Source organism: Saccostrea echinata, unplaced genomic scaffold (assembly GCF_033153115.1).
Source record: "Saccostrea echinata isolate AGI-Se365-2 ecotype Australia unplaced genomic scaffold, CSIRO_AGI_Sech_v1 ptg000034l, whole genome shotgun sequence".
Taxonomy (NCBI): domain Eukaryota; kingdom Metazoa; phylum Mollusca; class Bivalvia; order Ostreida; family Ostreidae; genus Saccostrea; species Saccostrea echinata.
The window spans coordinates 2,282,055-2,299,832 of NW_026889783.1; the positions used below are offsets into that span (position 1 = coordinate 2,282,055).

At 33.9% G+C, this 17,778-nt stretch overlaps 1 protein-coding gene across 2 annotated transcripts; it reads right to left on the reverse strand.

The window, feature by feature from the left end:
• Positions 1 to 3,418: 3,418 nt before the first annotated feature.
• On the reverse strand, positions 3,419 to 17,718 carry LOC133199369 (F-box/WD repeat-containing protein 7-like). Of its 2 annotated transcripts, none has more exons than XM_061335177.1 (9): positions 17,630 to 17,718; positions 13,090 to 13,310; positions 9,366 to 9,508; positions 8,307 to 8,487; positions 6,325 to 6,431; positions 5,655 to 5,801; positions 4,888 to 4,968; positions 4,358 to 4,570; positions 3,419 to 4,115 (listed from the first exon to the last, which is right to left on the reverse strand). In XM_061335177.1, the coding sequence occupies exons 2-9, from the start codon at positions 13,139 to 13,141 to the stop codon at positions 3,999 to 4,001; spliced, it is 1,041 nt and encodes a 346-aa protein (XP_061191161.1). In that variant the 5' UTR covers positions 13,142 to 13,310; positions 17,630 to 17,718; the 3' UTR covers positions 3,419 to 3,998. The 2 variants fall into 2 exon arrangements, with proteins under 2 accessions (XP_061191161.1, XP_061191162.1); XM_061335178.1 differs by lacking the exon at positions 17,630 to 17,718 and adding an exon at positions 17,557 to 17,623.
• Between the last annotated feature and the right edge of the window lie 60 nt (positions 17,719 to 17,778).

The window sequence follows — 17,778 nt, forward strand, 5'->3', positions numbered from 1 at the left end:
CAATGCTGTTCAATACAAGTGTTGAAGCGTATAGTAGAGGAGCGAAAATACAAGTCTAATTTTAATTAGATTGAACACTCTCTATAGAATTTGAAATAAAAAATCTCAGAAAATTGACAACAATAGGTAAATTTCTATATTTCACGGAACAATTGTGTCACATCACATGAGTAACCTAATGTGAAAATTGGATGACAAATATTCGTATCAAATGATTCATCTCCTATGGTGGCATATTTCTGCCCCTTGTGTGCAAGTTATTTTTGTATCAAATATGTCGACATGCAAGATAAATATGTTGACATGCAAGATAGTTATGTCAACATGCAACATAACTATGTTGACATGCAAGAAAATTGCAATCAAATAAAACTTCAAAAATCTTAAATATCGCCCATATGTGACATCCAGATGCTACTTATTAGTCCCCTACCGGTGAAACCGGAGGGGACTATAGGTTTCCTCTGAGTCTGTCCGTCCGTCCGTCTAGCTGTCTGTCTGTCAGTCTGTCCCACTTGGTTTTCCGCACTTTTTTCCTAAACGCTTGCAGATATTGAGCTGATTTTTGGTATGTGAGTGTATCTTGATGAGTTACAGACCAAGTTTGCATTGCGTTCCGCTTCAATGATTTTTGACGGAATTATGACCTTTTCAATTTCTCAGGGTTTTCCGCAATTTTCTTCTGAACGCTTGCAAATTCTGAGCTGATTTTTAGTATGTGACTTTACCTTAATGAGTTATAGAATAAATTTGCATTTCGTTCCACTTCATTGATTTTTGACAGAATTATGGCATTTTCAATTTTTAACGGGAACCAGATTACACTTGCCGGTAGGGGACTAGTATTGCTAATGCAATACTCTCAGAATGCTTGTTTATGTCAACATGCTCTTTATTTATGTTAACATGCGAGATAAATATGTTGATATGCAACTTATTTATGTCAACATGCAACCTGGTTATGTTGACATGCGAGATAAATATGTCGACATGCAACATATTTATGTCGACATACAACTTATTTATGTTTTCATGCATTTTTCAGATACAGTTCTGCTATGACCTTAACCGTAGACCTTGAAACATAGTTCAAGGTCACTGCACACCCTTTAAAAGAGACCTCGGACGAACAGATGGACGGAAGGACACACTAATTACTATAGGTCGCCTGCAGAGAGGGGCCCTAAAAACGTTTTATCATCTACGGTCACGTTTCTGAATCGCCAGGATATTTCATCTAAAGAACTTCAATCTATACTTTGTTGTCCACCTCATATTAAAGAAAATAATTTAAACTGCAACATTTGCTCCAATAATTCTTCGATCATGAAAATCAACTTCAATTTTACCGACAAAAAATAAACAAAATCGTGCCTCATTGAACGTAGTTGGGTAGTAACGAATCTATCGTACACGCTCGCACAAATGTTCAAATTGTGTATCACATAATTTCTTTTGCATTTAAATTTAATCATTTAATTCAAAATCTTATCATTTTGAAAATCGATCTTATTTTAAAAAGTATATATCCAAAATGAATTCACAAATCGATCATATTCAATGTAAACCTTTTCGCCATTCCTGGGTCTTCAGACATTTACATCGATTTGTGATTTCATTTTTGGATATTTACTTTTTTAAAATTATCTACATGACATGTATATATCCGCTACTCAACATAACTAAATTGCATGTCAACATATTTATCTCGCATGTCAACATAAACAAATTGCATGTTGACATAACTAAGTTGCAAGTTAATATAAATAAGTTGCATGTTGACATAAATAAGTAGCATGTTAACATACTAAGTTGCATGTTGACATAAATAACTTGCATTAAAACATATTTATTTCGCATGTCAACATAAATAACTTGCATGTCGACATAAATAAGTAGCATCTAACAAATTGGAAGTCACATGTGGGCAATATTTGTGATTTTTGAAAGATTTTTTATAATTCTTATTTGATTGCAATTTTCTTGCATGTCAGCATAGTTATGTTGCATGTTGACATAAATATCTTGCATGTCAACATATTTATCTTGCATGTCGACATATTTGACAGAAAAATAACTTGCACACATGGGGCAGAAATATGCCACCATAATCTCCGATAGACTCACTGTAGAAATACAACATTGTATTTTAAGGTTGCACCACTTGGTCATACCATTACTTACGAAAACATTGACAATTTATTCAAAGAAAGCAACGAGTGGAGATCTTCCTGAGAAAAAAAATTAGTCTAAAGAATTTAATTTCTTGGATTCAACAAGTGAAAAACAAGAAAATCTTTAAAGGAATATTCATTTCATTAATTAGTATGGTTTTGAGATTAAATGCAAAATCAACACTAATCTATCCATTTCTCGCATCAATTCTCTTTTACATCTTCTGAAGAAATGTCATTTATAAATTCATAGAAGTCCCCCTCTGCGTTCATGCTTTTTATCTGTCAGTCAAGATCACAGGTTCCTGAGTAACATGACTATATATGTATAATTCCGCGTTATAACGCGAAAGTTACGCGTTTATTCGCGAAAGTTACGCGTCATAACGCGAAAGTTACGCGTTTATTTACGCGTTTATTCGCGAAAGTTTCGCGTTATAACGCGAAAAATTTAATTTTTTTTACCTATGAAAATGAGCTCAATGGGCTTTCTTATACTAGTATACAGTCATATAGAAAAATAAAAAAAAATACAGATATGTTATATAAATAATTATGTACTCAATGATTAAGAGTATAGTTGTGCTTCATTTAAAATATGCTGAACGAAATGCTAACGATTTAGCATATACTTTTCCACCAGGTATCCATTTGAGGAAACCCGCGTCTTTATCATGTTTATTGTAGTTTGGAAACATCCATTTTCAGTGTTTTTGAAGCTTGGACGCCATGAACTTCAATAAGATAGTTTATTTGGTTTCCAATTCTTGTTGGCCCGATGCATTAACCTCTGTCATTCTCATGTCGTCTTTCTTTTTCAATTTTTGAATTTAAAAAAGGGGGGAAGTACTTTCTGTTGCGATCGCTTGCGCGTGTGAATGTATCTCGGGACACGACATCGGTCGTAAAACACACACGCTCGCAATGTCACAATGGGAATATAACATGTGTGTTGGAATTTTATTTACACTACTTCAATGTCCAACAGTCATTGAAAAGCTATTTCTGCTGAGTTTGAAATAGATGAAATATTTTGTTGCTAATGACTAACATCACGCAGACAAGCACCGCCATATAGTCAGGAACAAATGTTTGTCGGGAGCTTATTTCATACAGCTAGTTTACCATTCAATAATAGCAATATCAATGTACATCCCACTGACAATGATTTCAAATTTAATATCGAAACAGCAGAATTCCAGAAAGTAACAATTTCTTTTACAGAACACATCTGACCAGAACTATTCATCTTCTCACTCATTTATTATGCTTCAGTTTTTCACAAGTATTAAATATGGAAGAAATAATTTGTTTGCAAAAATATCAGAGGGACGGATTAATAATAATATTCAAAAAGAAAATAATAATCATAAAATATATATCTCAGGTGTCTGTGCATAAAACAATTATACTGTACAATGTTAATAAGTCGGTTTATCAATGTACCTGTCACAGTTTTGTTCATCAGAATAAGATACAGCTGGTCTGTATATGGGACAATGACACAGTTCCCATCATCATATACATGTTTTTATGTTTACTATATTTGGCATTACACTACCCTGTTTGATAATGCAACAGACTAGTTTTTTTCTTCTTCAGTCTATATATAGTGCTTTGGCACACATACAAAAAAATCTTATGCAGTTGTTCAAATCAGGTGCTGCAAAGTAGTATAATTACTTACATTATTCAGTGACTAAAAAATGTGCCCTACAAAATTTTAGAGAAAAATTCAAATGGCTCATCATGAAATGGAATATGTTTCCTATTTGGCAACAAAGCAATTTAAAATGTAACAAATGCTGAACACAAGTTTTTTCCCTATTTCAATGCTGCAAGAACCAGGCTGTTCTCCACACCCCCCACAGCTAGTAATCGTCCCCCCATCACAGTGTCCAGGGCTTGTACAGGGTGATGCAACTGTATTTTACCAATAACCTGATCGAAAAAGGGAGACAATTCAATATTACATAAATTACAGAACAAATATCTGTCAATTCAAAATCAGATGAACATAAGTTGCAAGCCAAATTCAAGAGTAAAACTGTTTAACTCCAGAAGAAAGTTAAATCATTAAACTTAACAGAAAAGTAATTATGTGTATAAATTAAGAAGTAAAAAAAGGCAACGGGTGTCTCTTTCTTTTTATTTTAAATGCAGTGATTTTTTTCTTCCCTTACCTCCCCTGTGACTGTGTTGATGGCCTGTACATTGTTGGTGCCACTTCCTCCTGCCACCACTACGTCGTTATCACAGAACTGGGCGCAGTAAAGGTAAGCTCCATCATGTCCCTGGTAGTTGAAGGGCACGTCCTTCTCCAGCTTGCCCTCTGTATAATTCCAGACCTGTAGTGCATGTGTTGCTACCCATGATCCAGTTAAGATTTTCATCCCCTAAATAAAGAATATACTTGATTACAATCTGATAGTGCATCATAGAAAATCTTGCCCTCAATAAAAAAATATAAACTGAAGTTCCTCCTCCCCCCCCCCCCCCCCAAAAAAATTCCTCCGGTGAGATTGGGCTATAAAAGGGGCTCAAGATTTTCACATAGGATCAACTAAACATCACATACATTCATATATATTTTTCAAAAAGAACAATTCTTTGTTAAAGTTTGTCCATGTGTGTAAATTGCAGAGAGTGAAGTAAAGTATTGTGGCCAACAGGCCTTTTGTCTTTTGACTGAATTTATCATCTGTACTTGTACCTTAAGGTCCAGACTGTCCCCACAGATGTGGGGGCCATGAATTGTCCTTTTTACGCCATCATTAGAACGTGCATCCCAGATCTGTAAAGTAAATCAATGTAGCCCCAGGGTAATACTCAGTAATTATGATTAATAAACAATTGCTGGAACTAACAAGAGGATTATATTACATCAGTTCAGCTTGCTTTTGCTATTATTTTGCTATTGAGCTAGAATTTAGTCCATTTTTGCCCCTGCACTTTCAATATAAAACTGCACAAACAATAAACAGTGAGAAATTGCTGTCTCAGGTAGAAGTGTTTAATTATTACTAATTTCAAGATGGATTCCGCAGGAGGTAAAAATAAGCACAATTTGTAATCATTAACCAGCCTCCATTTACAGTCCATAAACATAAAAGCCTAATGATTTCAACTCTAAAGAAAAGCCTGATTGCATTTTATGTCTTTCCTCCCACAGATGATGTTATAATTGCTGTAAATCTATACCTGCATGTTTCTCACTGAAAGGTACTCACTGCCACCTTTATTTCATTTTTTATTTGACATTTCATTGCATGGTAGTAAAGACAATGAAAATCATACCCACAAAAGCAATTGTCAGAAACGCAACACTTAATAGTGCAACTACAAAATTTTTATAAGTCTGCATTTACATGTATCAACAAATCAATAGTTCATTCTACATTATGAAATCAGGAGGTATTATAAATTTATAGGCATTTATCAACAGGACTTGTCAGACATGGAGTAATGAATGACGACTACCTTAAGGTGATTTTCCCATCCACCTGTGATGAAAATGTCATCATACTCAGGGTGGTACTTAAGAGCGTAAACTCGCATTGCACACCCTGCTGTCTGAATTTCTGTTGGATTCTTTCTGTCATTATATCCTTCATATGTATGAACCACCTTAAAAATCAAAATGTTAAACAACCTTAAAATCAAAACAATGACAGCAATCCTACTACCTTAGAAAATAAAATACAGTCTGTACATACAAGGAAATTTGTTGATAAGCAAGCTGTTTAGAAAATAAGAATTAACTATGAATTTATGCACATATTAGGAGAATGCTAGCACATTCTATATTTAACAGTATGTGGACTGGAAGGGGGGATATGTGTCCTTGTGAGCTTCTTTGTTGAAGTCTTCTCAACATATTTCAGCAACATAAACATTATGACACACGTTCTGAGTACTTTAGCTTCAACTAGAACAAATAATACAACTATGTTTTTTCTTCTACAAGTACTATTATAACATTTGACATATTAATTAATTAACAACATGGATCCAGATAGCCAAGGGAAATCAATAGAATCGAGAAAACCTTTTTGAAATTTTATCAGAGATAAATATGTGTGTCTAAGCAAGTCAGAAAAACTCAAATATCCTGTATAAATTTGCTCAATTTCATACAAATATCACGTACCTGTCCTGTTTTGGAGTCATAAATTCTTACATTCAAGTCTCTCCCCCCAGTTGCAAATCGCAAGCCATCATAATCAAAATCTAGACAGTTAATTTCATTACCAATCTCTGTAAGACAACAAAAGTCAAAGGCATTTGTAAGTTAAAACTGACAGCTAGCATTCAAACAGTGCCAAATGTCAAATAGTTCAACTAATATCTATTAATACCTCTTTATGACCTTTTACACCACAAATTTTACTTCAGACATTTGTAGAGGTAAAACTGGCCTTAAAGTTTTATCTTTTCACTTACACAGTTAGTTATTCATGACCTCAATCTTTGAGCCAAAAATTGAACCTCATTACTTACTCTTAGCAAATATGAAAAAGAAAGCTGAAGACGATCTTTATTTGTCTTTTTTATTCTTTCAGATGAACATACATGCAAGCAAGTTGCCAACTGTAAATGTATATGTAATTCCTGAACTTGTTGTGAAAATAGCAAAAACGGTAGAGGTTGGAACCACTACTGAATCATTTGTGCTAGATTTTCTGACTCAGAATTCATCTTTTGTAATAATAACTACTGAAAACCTTAAGTGTGTTAATATGTGCAAAGGTTCAGCTACACCTTATACAATATGTTATATGAAAAACAGGGCTCCACCTAACCATATTTTGCAAAAATTACTTTAATATCAGGGCAGATCCAGGAATTTGGGTTGGGGGGGGGGGGTCTTCAGAGGCAAGGGGTCTGGGGAGGGGGGGGGGGGCAAAGATCCCAGAAGCTCCTGCATTTTAGAGATTTAAGAGTAAAATTTAAACTTATACTTAGTCTTCATAGGTGTACTTACACCTCTTCCAACAAATACAAACAAATTGTAGTATCAATAATCAAATTATGCAAAATTTCTCATCAAAAATTTTCTTTCTAGTCAAACTGATTTGCTCCTCATTGAGCTGGGGTTTGAGTCCATCTACTTATATTTCTTCGATTTTATCCCTCCCCCTTTTTTTCTTCGTGTGTGATATGCCTCTCGCCTCAATGCATGTCTTCTTGTTTTTGTAGTAATCAATAGGTTTGCAACTTTAGAAAATATTAGACAAAAAAATTGCATGATTTCTGAGTAAGAATGACCTTCCTGTGCAAATGAGAAAGGCAAGGAAAAAATACAGTCATGTAAATTGTTTTCATTTTCTTTGAATTTCATAAAACTTACATGTGAAACTGTCATTTTAAAAAATACTTTTAAGTACAATTTCAGAGCATTGTTTTAGTCAGGCATTTAATATCTATTTTCATCTTAATTATAATATCGTATAAATTTAAAATCATTCAAACTAAACTTTTTTTTAATATATGTATATGTTTACATCTAGCTGCAGAACTTGAACCCCCCTCCCCCCCCCCCAAAAAAAAAAATTAATTGGCAGATCATAGAGCTACACACAACTTTTGGACTTATTTTCCTAAAATGCCCTTTCTCAAAGTATTTTATGCCAAAAATTCTTATGACTTTTCACTAATTTTGTCACTTTATTTTTCTAAGAAATTCTTTAAATTGCCTTCATCAGCCACAGAAGAGCAAGTGCATTCAATTCTTGCTGATCCATAATGGATTTAAGAATTTTTTGGTATAAAGAAACTGATGGCAGGTTTTTATTGTAGAAGTAGACAATTAAGGAAACCATTCTCACCCCCCCCCCCCCTTTGATATTGATTGCTTGAAAAGTAAAATCCATATGAATAATGCTGGTTTTGCAAGTCAGCCAAATCTTGTAATCATATAAAGTTATCTATTTCAATGTATTTTGATATGTACATTTCAATAAAATGTATTATGACATTTTTTTTTTCCTTTATATTTTAAATTATATACATGTAACCTCATTTTTTATTTTAATTTTTTTTTTGGAAAGGGGGGGTTGCACTCCATCCCTCCTCTAAATCCTCCAGTGAATATTTCGTTTCATGAAATTTTATAGTTTAAATGCTGTGTACCTTTTGCAAACTCTGTAATTTCACCAGTGTTAGTGTTACAGGAGAAGATTTTTCCATCAGAGGTTGTTGCCAGTAGGATGTGATGTGCTTTAGGATGAAACCTCATACACATGATGGCCATTCCACCATAGCGAGATTTCCTCAGCTCGGACACTAACTCCCCTGTGGCAGAGCTGTACAACTGCAAGAATCACAGAATCAATCAACTGCAAGAACCTTTTTCAAAAACAGAATTTTGTAAAGGAGTTAACTAAGAAATATTGCAAAATAAATAGTCTTCAAATTATAATCATGAAATATCAAACATAATATAATGTAAATATCCCCCATGCATAAATTTCCATGTTTACGGAACCTATGACTAGATTTCTACATTACTGAACACTGCGGTAACACATAAATATCATTATCGATCAGACTGCTTCATTCACACAGAAATAGAGGAGAACATCAGATTTCTATTTGTATTTTGTCTTACTTTTATTAATTTGTGTTTTTCTTTACTTCACTTTTGTTATTGAAACCTTTAATTTTGCATTTGCCTGATGTTGCAGTGGACATTGATTTTTTTTCTTTTAAAAATAAAGCTGAAATCCTGTAAATGCAGTACTATTTAATGGCAGATGGTTAAGGAGAGATAACTGACACAGCTTCCATATATACTTCAAAGACTCAATTTTACTTTCTGCTGTCTGAGAATATTAAGTTTATCATTATATTACATTATACAATTATGGACTGTTTAGAAGGGAGACATCATGAATTGTCTCCCTGCACATGACATGCTCTAAACCAATCAGATTGACTGTATAATTCTAAAGGATAATAATACTTTTATATTTGTGTTGTGTTTATGATTCATTGTTCCTTATGATTATCATACTTTATAGATCTTTGTAAACTGAATTAATACTGCAGTAAGAATTTAATCTGGGTTTCCTTGGAAAAAGAGGAAAAAATGTGTAAGAATAAAGCAGTACTGATCAATGGCAGTTGTCTGAACAAAGTCCAAATCAATAATAATGAAATAATTAAAGTTAAAAATAGCTGTGTCCCTACCCTAATAGCCCCATTTCCATGGCCCACAGCCAGCTGTTCCCCATTGTAAGAGTACTGGAGGGAGTAGATATGGTCCAGGGCAGGGTCATAAGGAATCTCCTTAATTATCTCCAACTTCGTAAACTTTTCAGGCCAATTCTTACCTGCAAAAAAAAAACCAAAAACTTCTCTGTACTACAGATATACAAGTAGCTAAGGAGGAGTATTAAGTTATAAATTTTTATAAGTCATAAAGTTATGAAATCTTAGTGCTGAAGTTGATTATTATTTATTTGTATAGCTACTTTTCTTTGTGCTTTCAGTGTTTTCCCTAAGAACTGGCTACCGGCCAAATTGACCACTTCAGTTGATAAAAATGCCACTTTGAAATTAAAAAAATCAAATTTAATTGTCTTAAGGTCAACAGAGATTTGTCATAAACTTCAACCCAAGCCTGTTATAATTGATCTCTAACCCTTTACTTTGAAATAAAGGGAAAAAACTGACTTTTATTTATAAATTTAAGGTCTGAAAAATTGTATCTGAACTTAATGACTACATACTGGAACAATAATTTATCTATGGATGCATAAAGTATAACAATTGTAACAGGAAAGGGGAAAAATATGATGGACCAGACCAGGATTCGACTGTGAGTCAGGTGCTCTACCAACTGAACGATCTTCGAAGCCACTGGAGATCAAATCTGCCTGACATCCACATTCCTCCCCCCTTAAAGGTCTTCACCCCCAAAGACACCAACCCAGGCTCTTCCCTGGCAGGTCTTTCACACGTCACTTTCAGGGCATGGTCATGGCACCAAATGTAAAAGGAAAGGAGAAAAATGTGGTGACCAGGAATTGAACCCAGGACCCCTGAATCTCTAATAACTGAGCTATCTGGTCACTGTTGATCAAATCTGCCTGACAACCATACAATCAATATAATACTTGTATCAAATTGTTATGGAAGTAGACACATTAACATATACAAGTTTTAAACTTTTTTTAAGGGGATCAGGGTGTGCTAGAGAAATCCCTCTATGAGATGAATTTCTTCCATACTTAAAGCTTTCTAAGAAGCAAACTAACGTTTTGAACATCATCTCCAGGTAACAAAATCATCCCATTTATTGCAATGCAAGTCAGCTTTTTGTGGTTTTTCATCATCACAAACTGCGGGTTTTGATCTAACCCCTTTTCTATAAGTTCTGAAACAATATCCATTATTTTGTTCAACTCTTTTTCTTGGTATATCTAACTTTATCACTGATTCATGCTACACAGTAAAAGTAAAATTGTTTTTGTACAAAAATTTCAATGAAATCCTAAACTATACATAATGCTCAAATTTCTGCACACTGAACATGGTGAATACTACTATACTGCTCACACTATATATATTCTCTTTAGAGAAGTGCATGGACAGGCTTTTGCCTACATCCGTGTCCACTTCTCTAAAGAGACTAACACTATATAGTGTATATATATACAGTGATTGAGGAAGAAATCACTGTAACAAATTGCAAATAAAAAAGCTGACAGCTATAAATTGCACGTAATAAAAATGATGATTTTAAACCAGATTGAGTCAATCTCTAACATAAAATATTAAAATCGACAATTGAAAAAAATCTAATCCATACAGTTCATATTCTACACCTTAACAAAAAAAAATCAATAATAATTGATTTCATGTTCAAACATCGCAGGCTGAGATTAAATCTAGAGAATGAGTCTGGGGAATGTAAAATGAATTCTGTAAGGCTATTGGTTGACTGATTGACAATAAAATAACCACAGACGGGCTGATGTTGGATCTACTACTAGTAGTTATTAGCCCTGTCAACTGAACATCAGCACATTAAACAGAGAATGACTCTACAATAAATCTGACAAGGATAGAGGGAAATAAAGAGTCACTGAACAGATTTAACAATTGATCTGTCAATCATATTGGCACTGTGTAGAACCACTTCTGAAGACATTAACTGCTTAAACAATATTTAAAGAACTTAATCCTAAATGTTGATATAATTTACTGAATATATCTTACAAGTTATCATGATACATGTAATACTGTAAATCACTTTTTATTCACGAGAACTTTATTTTCCCATAATTACGCGAGACCGTCTCCTCGCGAAAATTTCCTTCTCGCGTATATTTTTATTTGTTAAGGATATATAGGACAACAGTCAGAATTCATGAAAATTTTGTTTCGCTTAGTGACAATTAAGTTGATGAAACAAGAATATCAACAGTCTCATTTAAAGTCATCATTTCACAAGTTCTATGGTCGATACAATGACCTTGTCAGCAAATACAATCTATCATTATGTCAAATGCTGACTGATGTATACTAATTGTTAGGCCATTATTTACACACTGAATCGTCTATAATTTTTTTCTTTTTTCCTGATCGTGACAAGGAGCACACAGCGGGTATGAGTGGTCGGCAGGGGATGCTCACTTCTCCATGGCACCTGATCCCAGATCTGATGTTTTAGAGGTCCGTGTTTGCTCTTGATTTGTATTGTTTGAATGGACTTATGAGCTTGAATACTGTTCGTTATCTCCCTATTTCATAGCAATAGAATCTGCCTGACCTCCACATTCCTCTCTCCTTTAATGTCTTTACTCCCAAAGACACCAACCCAGGCTCTTTCGTGGCACTAAATCTTTTATCTGTCACTTTCAGGACATGGCATTGGCTCCAAATGCAACATGTAGGGAAAAAATGTTAATGGAGCAGACCAGGAGATGCTCAACCAACTGAACTCTAGATAGGTGCCCTACCAACTGAACTCTAGACAGGTGGCCTATCAATTGAACTTTAGACAGGTGCCCTAGTGAGCTCTAGAAGGTGGTCTACCCAGTGAACTCTAAACAGGTGCCCTACAAACTGAGCTCTGGACAGGTATTCAACTAACTAAAACTCCAGGCAGGTGCCCTGCCAACTGAGCTCTAGACAAGTGCTCTCCCAAGTGAACTCTAGACAGGTGTCCTACCAACAGAGCTCTAGACAGGTGCTCTACTAACTGAATTCTAGACAGGTGCTCTACTAACTGAACTCGAGACAGGTGCTCTACCAACTGAACTCTAGAGACGTGCCCTACCAACTGAGCTCTAGACATGTGCTCTACTAACTGAACTCTAGACAGTGCTCTACTGAGCTATCTGGCCACTGGCTATTGGAACAGCCTGACCACATTTCTCCCTCCTTAAATGTCTTCTCTTCCCAAAGAAACCAACCCAGGCTCTTCCACCTGTCACTTTCAGACCAGAGATAAGTGGAAAGCCAGACTGGGATTCAAACCCCGGAGGCTTATGAATAACTTAAGAATAACATATATTGCTATACATAAAGTACATGTCTGTCTGCACTTTGAAATATTACTTCTGTCTGCAAAGTGAAGTATATACCTGTTTCTCTAGCATGTACTATCAGCAAACTATTCTTCAATCATATACAAGACATTTTTTATCTTCATATTGCCAATTGAAAACAGATGCATGCAAAATAATATCCATGATTGAGGTTTCCTGTTTACAAATCTTTGACAGCTAGCAGTTTTGTAACCATGAATATCCACAAGCTGAAGTTTCTTATGAATCTCATGGATATTTCTTATAGATGTATAAAAGCTAGTTTACAGAATACCTAATCTCTACACAATGCAGCAAATGCCTGCGTCTACAAGTGAAGAACATACCTGTATCTCCACCTGTCTGGATTCCCTTACCTTGCTCAATTACTTGTCCTGCCTGCAGTGCTTCTTGACGGCGTCGAGCCATTCTTCTTTTTCTTCAACAAACTTATATGTTTCTCAAAATAGGAAGCAGCCACAGGGTTTTCTGTACACGTATAATGTCTCTCTGCCTTAATACAGCCACGTTCAAATATCACTTACATATAATACATGTCCAAACCAGACACCTGCAGAACAGTTTTACGGAACTCAACCTGTTAAAAGATTTTAATGACTTTCAATTTGACAAACAGCTATTAAAATAAAAAGCTTGGCATCATTTACAAGAAGAAACTAAAGTTGTTCATTATAGATTAGTGTCATTAAGTTTTATGAAGAAATGTAATAAAATGTCCCTGTTTTGAATTTTCTGATCACCAAGTTTGAGGACATTTAAATTCCACATTCTTAGTGAAGAGTTAGCTCTATTAATCAATTCTGACACACTATACACTGTAGAATATTGAACTCACTGTGTAAAATGCATATATAATGAGGATTCTTAAAGCTTTATTTAATGGCAGAATAGTTTAAAGTCTCTTTTGTATACCTAGGTATGGACAATGTAGTTTTGTGGACTGTTTATAATTTGCTTTAGTACAGTGTTTTAACAGATATGTATATCAAAAATACAATGTTATTACATATCAATATATAACTTATGATAAATCAATCTAGTACTGGATTTTAAAATTGAACATATTTTATTCTATTATCATTATTCTACCTTTTGTAATTGTGAAGTTACATGACTTGCAATACATGTATAGATGTGAATAAATACTATAATAATTAAGTACTATATATCAGGGAGACCAGCATAATAAGTTTTTAGAACTTGTGCCAAATTCCTTTATAATTAGAAATTACAATGAAATATCTTTAAACCAATAAAGGGTAGAAAATTAATCAACAATTTTTTTTTCAAAACAAAATGAAAAAAGCTCCTTACCTTTTCGTGTACAAACTTCACAGTGCAAAAAAAAAGAAGATACAAACAATGCTATCCAATAAAGGTTACATGAGGTTTTTAAACCTGACTTTAAAAATATTTACTGAGAGAGCTTGTTGGTCATTGAATTCTAAGTGGAGCACTCTGTATACAAAGCCCAGGGTATTAGACTGAACAGTTTACAGCATAACCTTTAAATTAATAAGATCAATGATTGATCACAATACAATCTAAATAGCTGGCTCATTCTAGTTCTACGTAAAAGCCTAATCAAATTGTTTACAGTGTTGGCATCGTCATTTACTAAAGAGGTGAATTTAGATATTTATATTCTTTGCAGATTTCCGAGGGCAGATAAATGAAGATTTATTTTTTTCAAAGATTAAATGTACAGTCAAACCTTGTTATCTCAAACTTGATGGGACCGAAAAAAGAAATTTGAGGTGTTTGAAGATTTGAGATAGCAATGTTTAAAAACGTAAAGGAAAAGTTAATTGGGACTTTAAATTCACTTCGACATATCCATGGTATTTGCGATATCAGTGTTCAAAATACTGAAGTTCAAGTATATTTGTAATTGTGGAATCAGTTGTGTGTCTAAAACAGATCACATAATGATTTGTCTTAAGACACTACCAAATGCTTTAACACCTATGATACATTTTTAATCATATACTCAAGATTAACCCTGTAATTTTCCTATACCTGTTTTAAGTCAGATAAGACACACTTCGACTATTTTCAGTAAGCTTAATATCTTTTAAGCATTGTGACAAATACAGGAGATGTTTAAGATAAATCAATATACCGGTCTTTACACTTGTAATCTAGTCTTTAATTTCATAGTTTTCTACCAAAGTAGGAACAACTGAGTCAACAAATTTTGTAAAAAAAAAAAAAAAATAAAAAATAATATGTAAAATAATAACTATATTCAAATAGTCATATTTTCATTAATACAATATGCAGTGATCAGTGTGTCTCAGACTGTAAGTAGACCACCAATTTATTATCGATTTCAGGTGTCAAAAAAATATTGTGAGTTTTGTCTGGCTGTCTTCATTGTCATATTTCAAATGGAAGTTCATGATAAATGTAGAAGTAAGTTTCAGTTTGATATTAATTCTTATTCATTGTCTTCCTGGTAGTTCATGGTAAAGGGCAGTTAGTGTTGGGGAGTTGATTTTTCAGAACTTTCAAACCCACTAGGATTACTTTACAAACCCAACTTTGTCATGTTTGAAGCAATGATTGATACATGTATTGTGTTTCAAGTGATAATGGTATATATGAAAAGAAAATAAATATAGAAAAAATACAATGATGGACATTAAAGTGGTAAAATTTTCCATTTGAATGGAATGTTTTGAGCTTTCTTTTGAACATTGGTTGTTACCTAATGACACATCTAATTCTTCCAAAAGGAGAAAGTGGGTTATATTCTTATTTGTTTTAAATTAAATGAACATTAATTATTTATGAAAAAAATAACAACATGTATGCAGAAGCACTTTCAAAGGTGCATCTTCATCTTCCTAGAAACTCATTTCTCTAGCTGGCTCTATAAAGACAAATAAATCTAAACAGAAATAACAGACGATGACATATTGTAGGGGTAAGTCAGGGTGGGGAAATACCAGTCTGCATAGCGAAAGAGCCCTTGAATGTTGTAGATTTTCTCACATGCTTCAATCAAATACCTGTAGAACAGGTATTCCATAAATACAATAGCCAATCAGATGGGCAGTCTACATTAACACCAGGTAAATACAATAGCCAATCAGATGGGCAGTCTACATTAACACCAGGTAAATACAATAGCCAATCAGATGGGCAGTCTACATTAACACCAGGTTAACATGTGTTTGGTCAATACAGCTGTTGTGATAACTTCAACAAACATCATAAATACATCATTATGTACATATTCATTGCAATATGTGAGTTTTACAAAAACATGAAGTCTCTCACTCTCTCTCCTAACTGCATAAAATCTCCATTTCAGCAAATTTCGCCATGCTAGTAGCAGGGAGTGGGATGTCTTAAAACTTGTGATGAATATTGCTTTCTCAATTCTAAAGAAATGGGCACAGGGATTTTCCTCTGCCCCATGTAGAGCCCCAAATATAGGCCACATTCCCAATTGCAGCCCATCCCCCCCCCCCCCCCCCCCCCAAAAAAAAAAAGAAGAAAGAACTGCATATGTTCAATTTTTGACTTCACAAAAACTCAACAAAGTTACTTGATCAAAATACGTGGTCAGGTTTGGAAATCAATGGAATGACCAAAATTTTTAAGAAAGTTGATTGAAAGCAACTTTATTATACAATTGATCTATTCTCTGATTTATAGTTCTGAGTAATTAAATAAAAGATCAATTTTATTCATGATAAGTGTTTATTTCTTGAAAAACTTTATGAAATAAAATTTTCCAATAATTAAGTGGTAAAAAGTCTTTAAATTCTCAATTCCAAAATGGAATGGAAAATCTCTGGGCATGCAATTATGAAATGATCAACATACTATAAAGAGACCAAAAAGTTCCATTTAAATGAAAGAATCTCTACCATTTCAATGTGCATCATTGTAATTGATAAAAAATAAAACATAAAAAATATGGAACTGTGTGTTCCAAAGACTCGGTAAAAAATGATTTTCATTTTAAAATAAATTAAAAAATACATGTATTGAATGAGAGGGAGGAAATATTAAAATGGAACATAAAAAACAGGGGCAAGGTATTTTAAACATGTAGCAACAAAATATTTTATAAACCTGATGGGGTTGTTCACATTGACTTTTTTTAAGTTCAGGGATTAATCTAGATTTTGGGGAAAAATTCCCTTTCTGGAGAAACTGGGAAAATCAGCCGGGGGTATGGGGGCCACTCCAGACCCTCAGCGGGTGCAGGGTGAGCCCTACTTGGGGGCCCAATTGAATTTCAGCATTTTAATGACCATTTAGAATGCATAAAATAGCAAAGTAAAGCCATATTTCACATCTTCTGAAATTTTTACTTTGAATTTCCAGTTTCTATGGAGGAAAAAAAATTATTTGAGCTTTTATTATTGTAAGGGGAATTTTTTACTCATTAAAAGGGGAAAAGGGGATATTATGGGGAAATTTTCTCTTTGGGAAAAATACCAAATATCGGTAGTAAATATGCCCTAGATTAATCCCTAAAGTCCAACACCAATTTGGGAAATCTGGGTTGCCAGTCTGTTATCATTTGTGCAGATTAGAAAGGTGTTTGGTAAGTTACCAGTAAATCAGTTGATTGGGTGGATCTTAGCAGAGGGTTTTCTCTGCTTTAATATATACTCAAAGTGCTATTTTCACTAAATTAGATAAATTTTTAGAGAGAAAGATTATTATGGATAGAGAGACCTATCAGTCTGATGCATTTAATATATAATAACTATGACAAAAAATTCTCTCTAAAACCTTCCAATTCCACTGCAGGAATATTCGTAGAGGAAATTCGAGCAAAAATATGTACTCTCGCATACTTTAAAAGCTGTGTAGTTTAGGACGTAAATTATTGTGCTTGTTAAAAATTTTTAGGCTTTGTTTGTCACATACCTTTTTTGCTTTGGAACAAAAATGAAATAGTCAGATAATACACAGCGACAGGATCAAATGGTCAACTTGGTTGCTGCAGACGCTTTCTTGGTTCACTGAATATGCGCACAAAGACCGGAAACACTTTTCGAGTTACCTCTGATTTATAT

Coding starts and splice junctions, on each gene's coding strand:
- LOC133199369 (XM_061335177.1), bottom strand. CDS start 13,141: ATGGCTCGACGCCGTCAAGAAGCACTGCAGGCAGGACAAGTAATTGAG. Junction 8,488..9,365: donor ATGGAAATGGGGCTATTAGG/GTAGGGACACAG, acceptor TGATTCTTGCAG/TTGTACAGCTCTGCCACAGG. Junction 4,116..4,357: donor TCAACACAGTCACAGGGGAG/GTAAGGGAAGAA, acceptor TTTTTCGATCAG/GTTATTGGTAAAATACAGTT.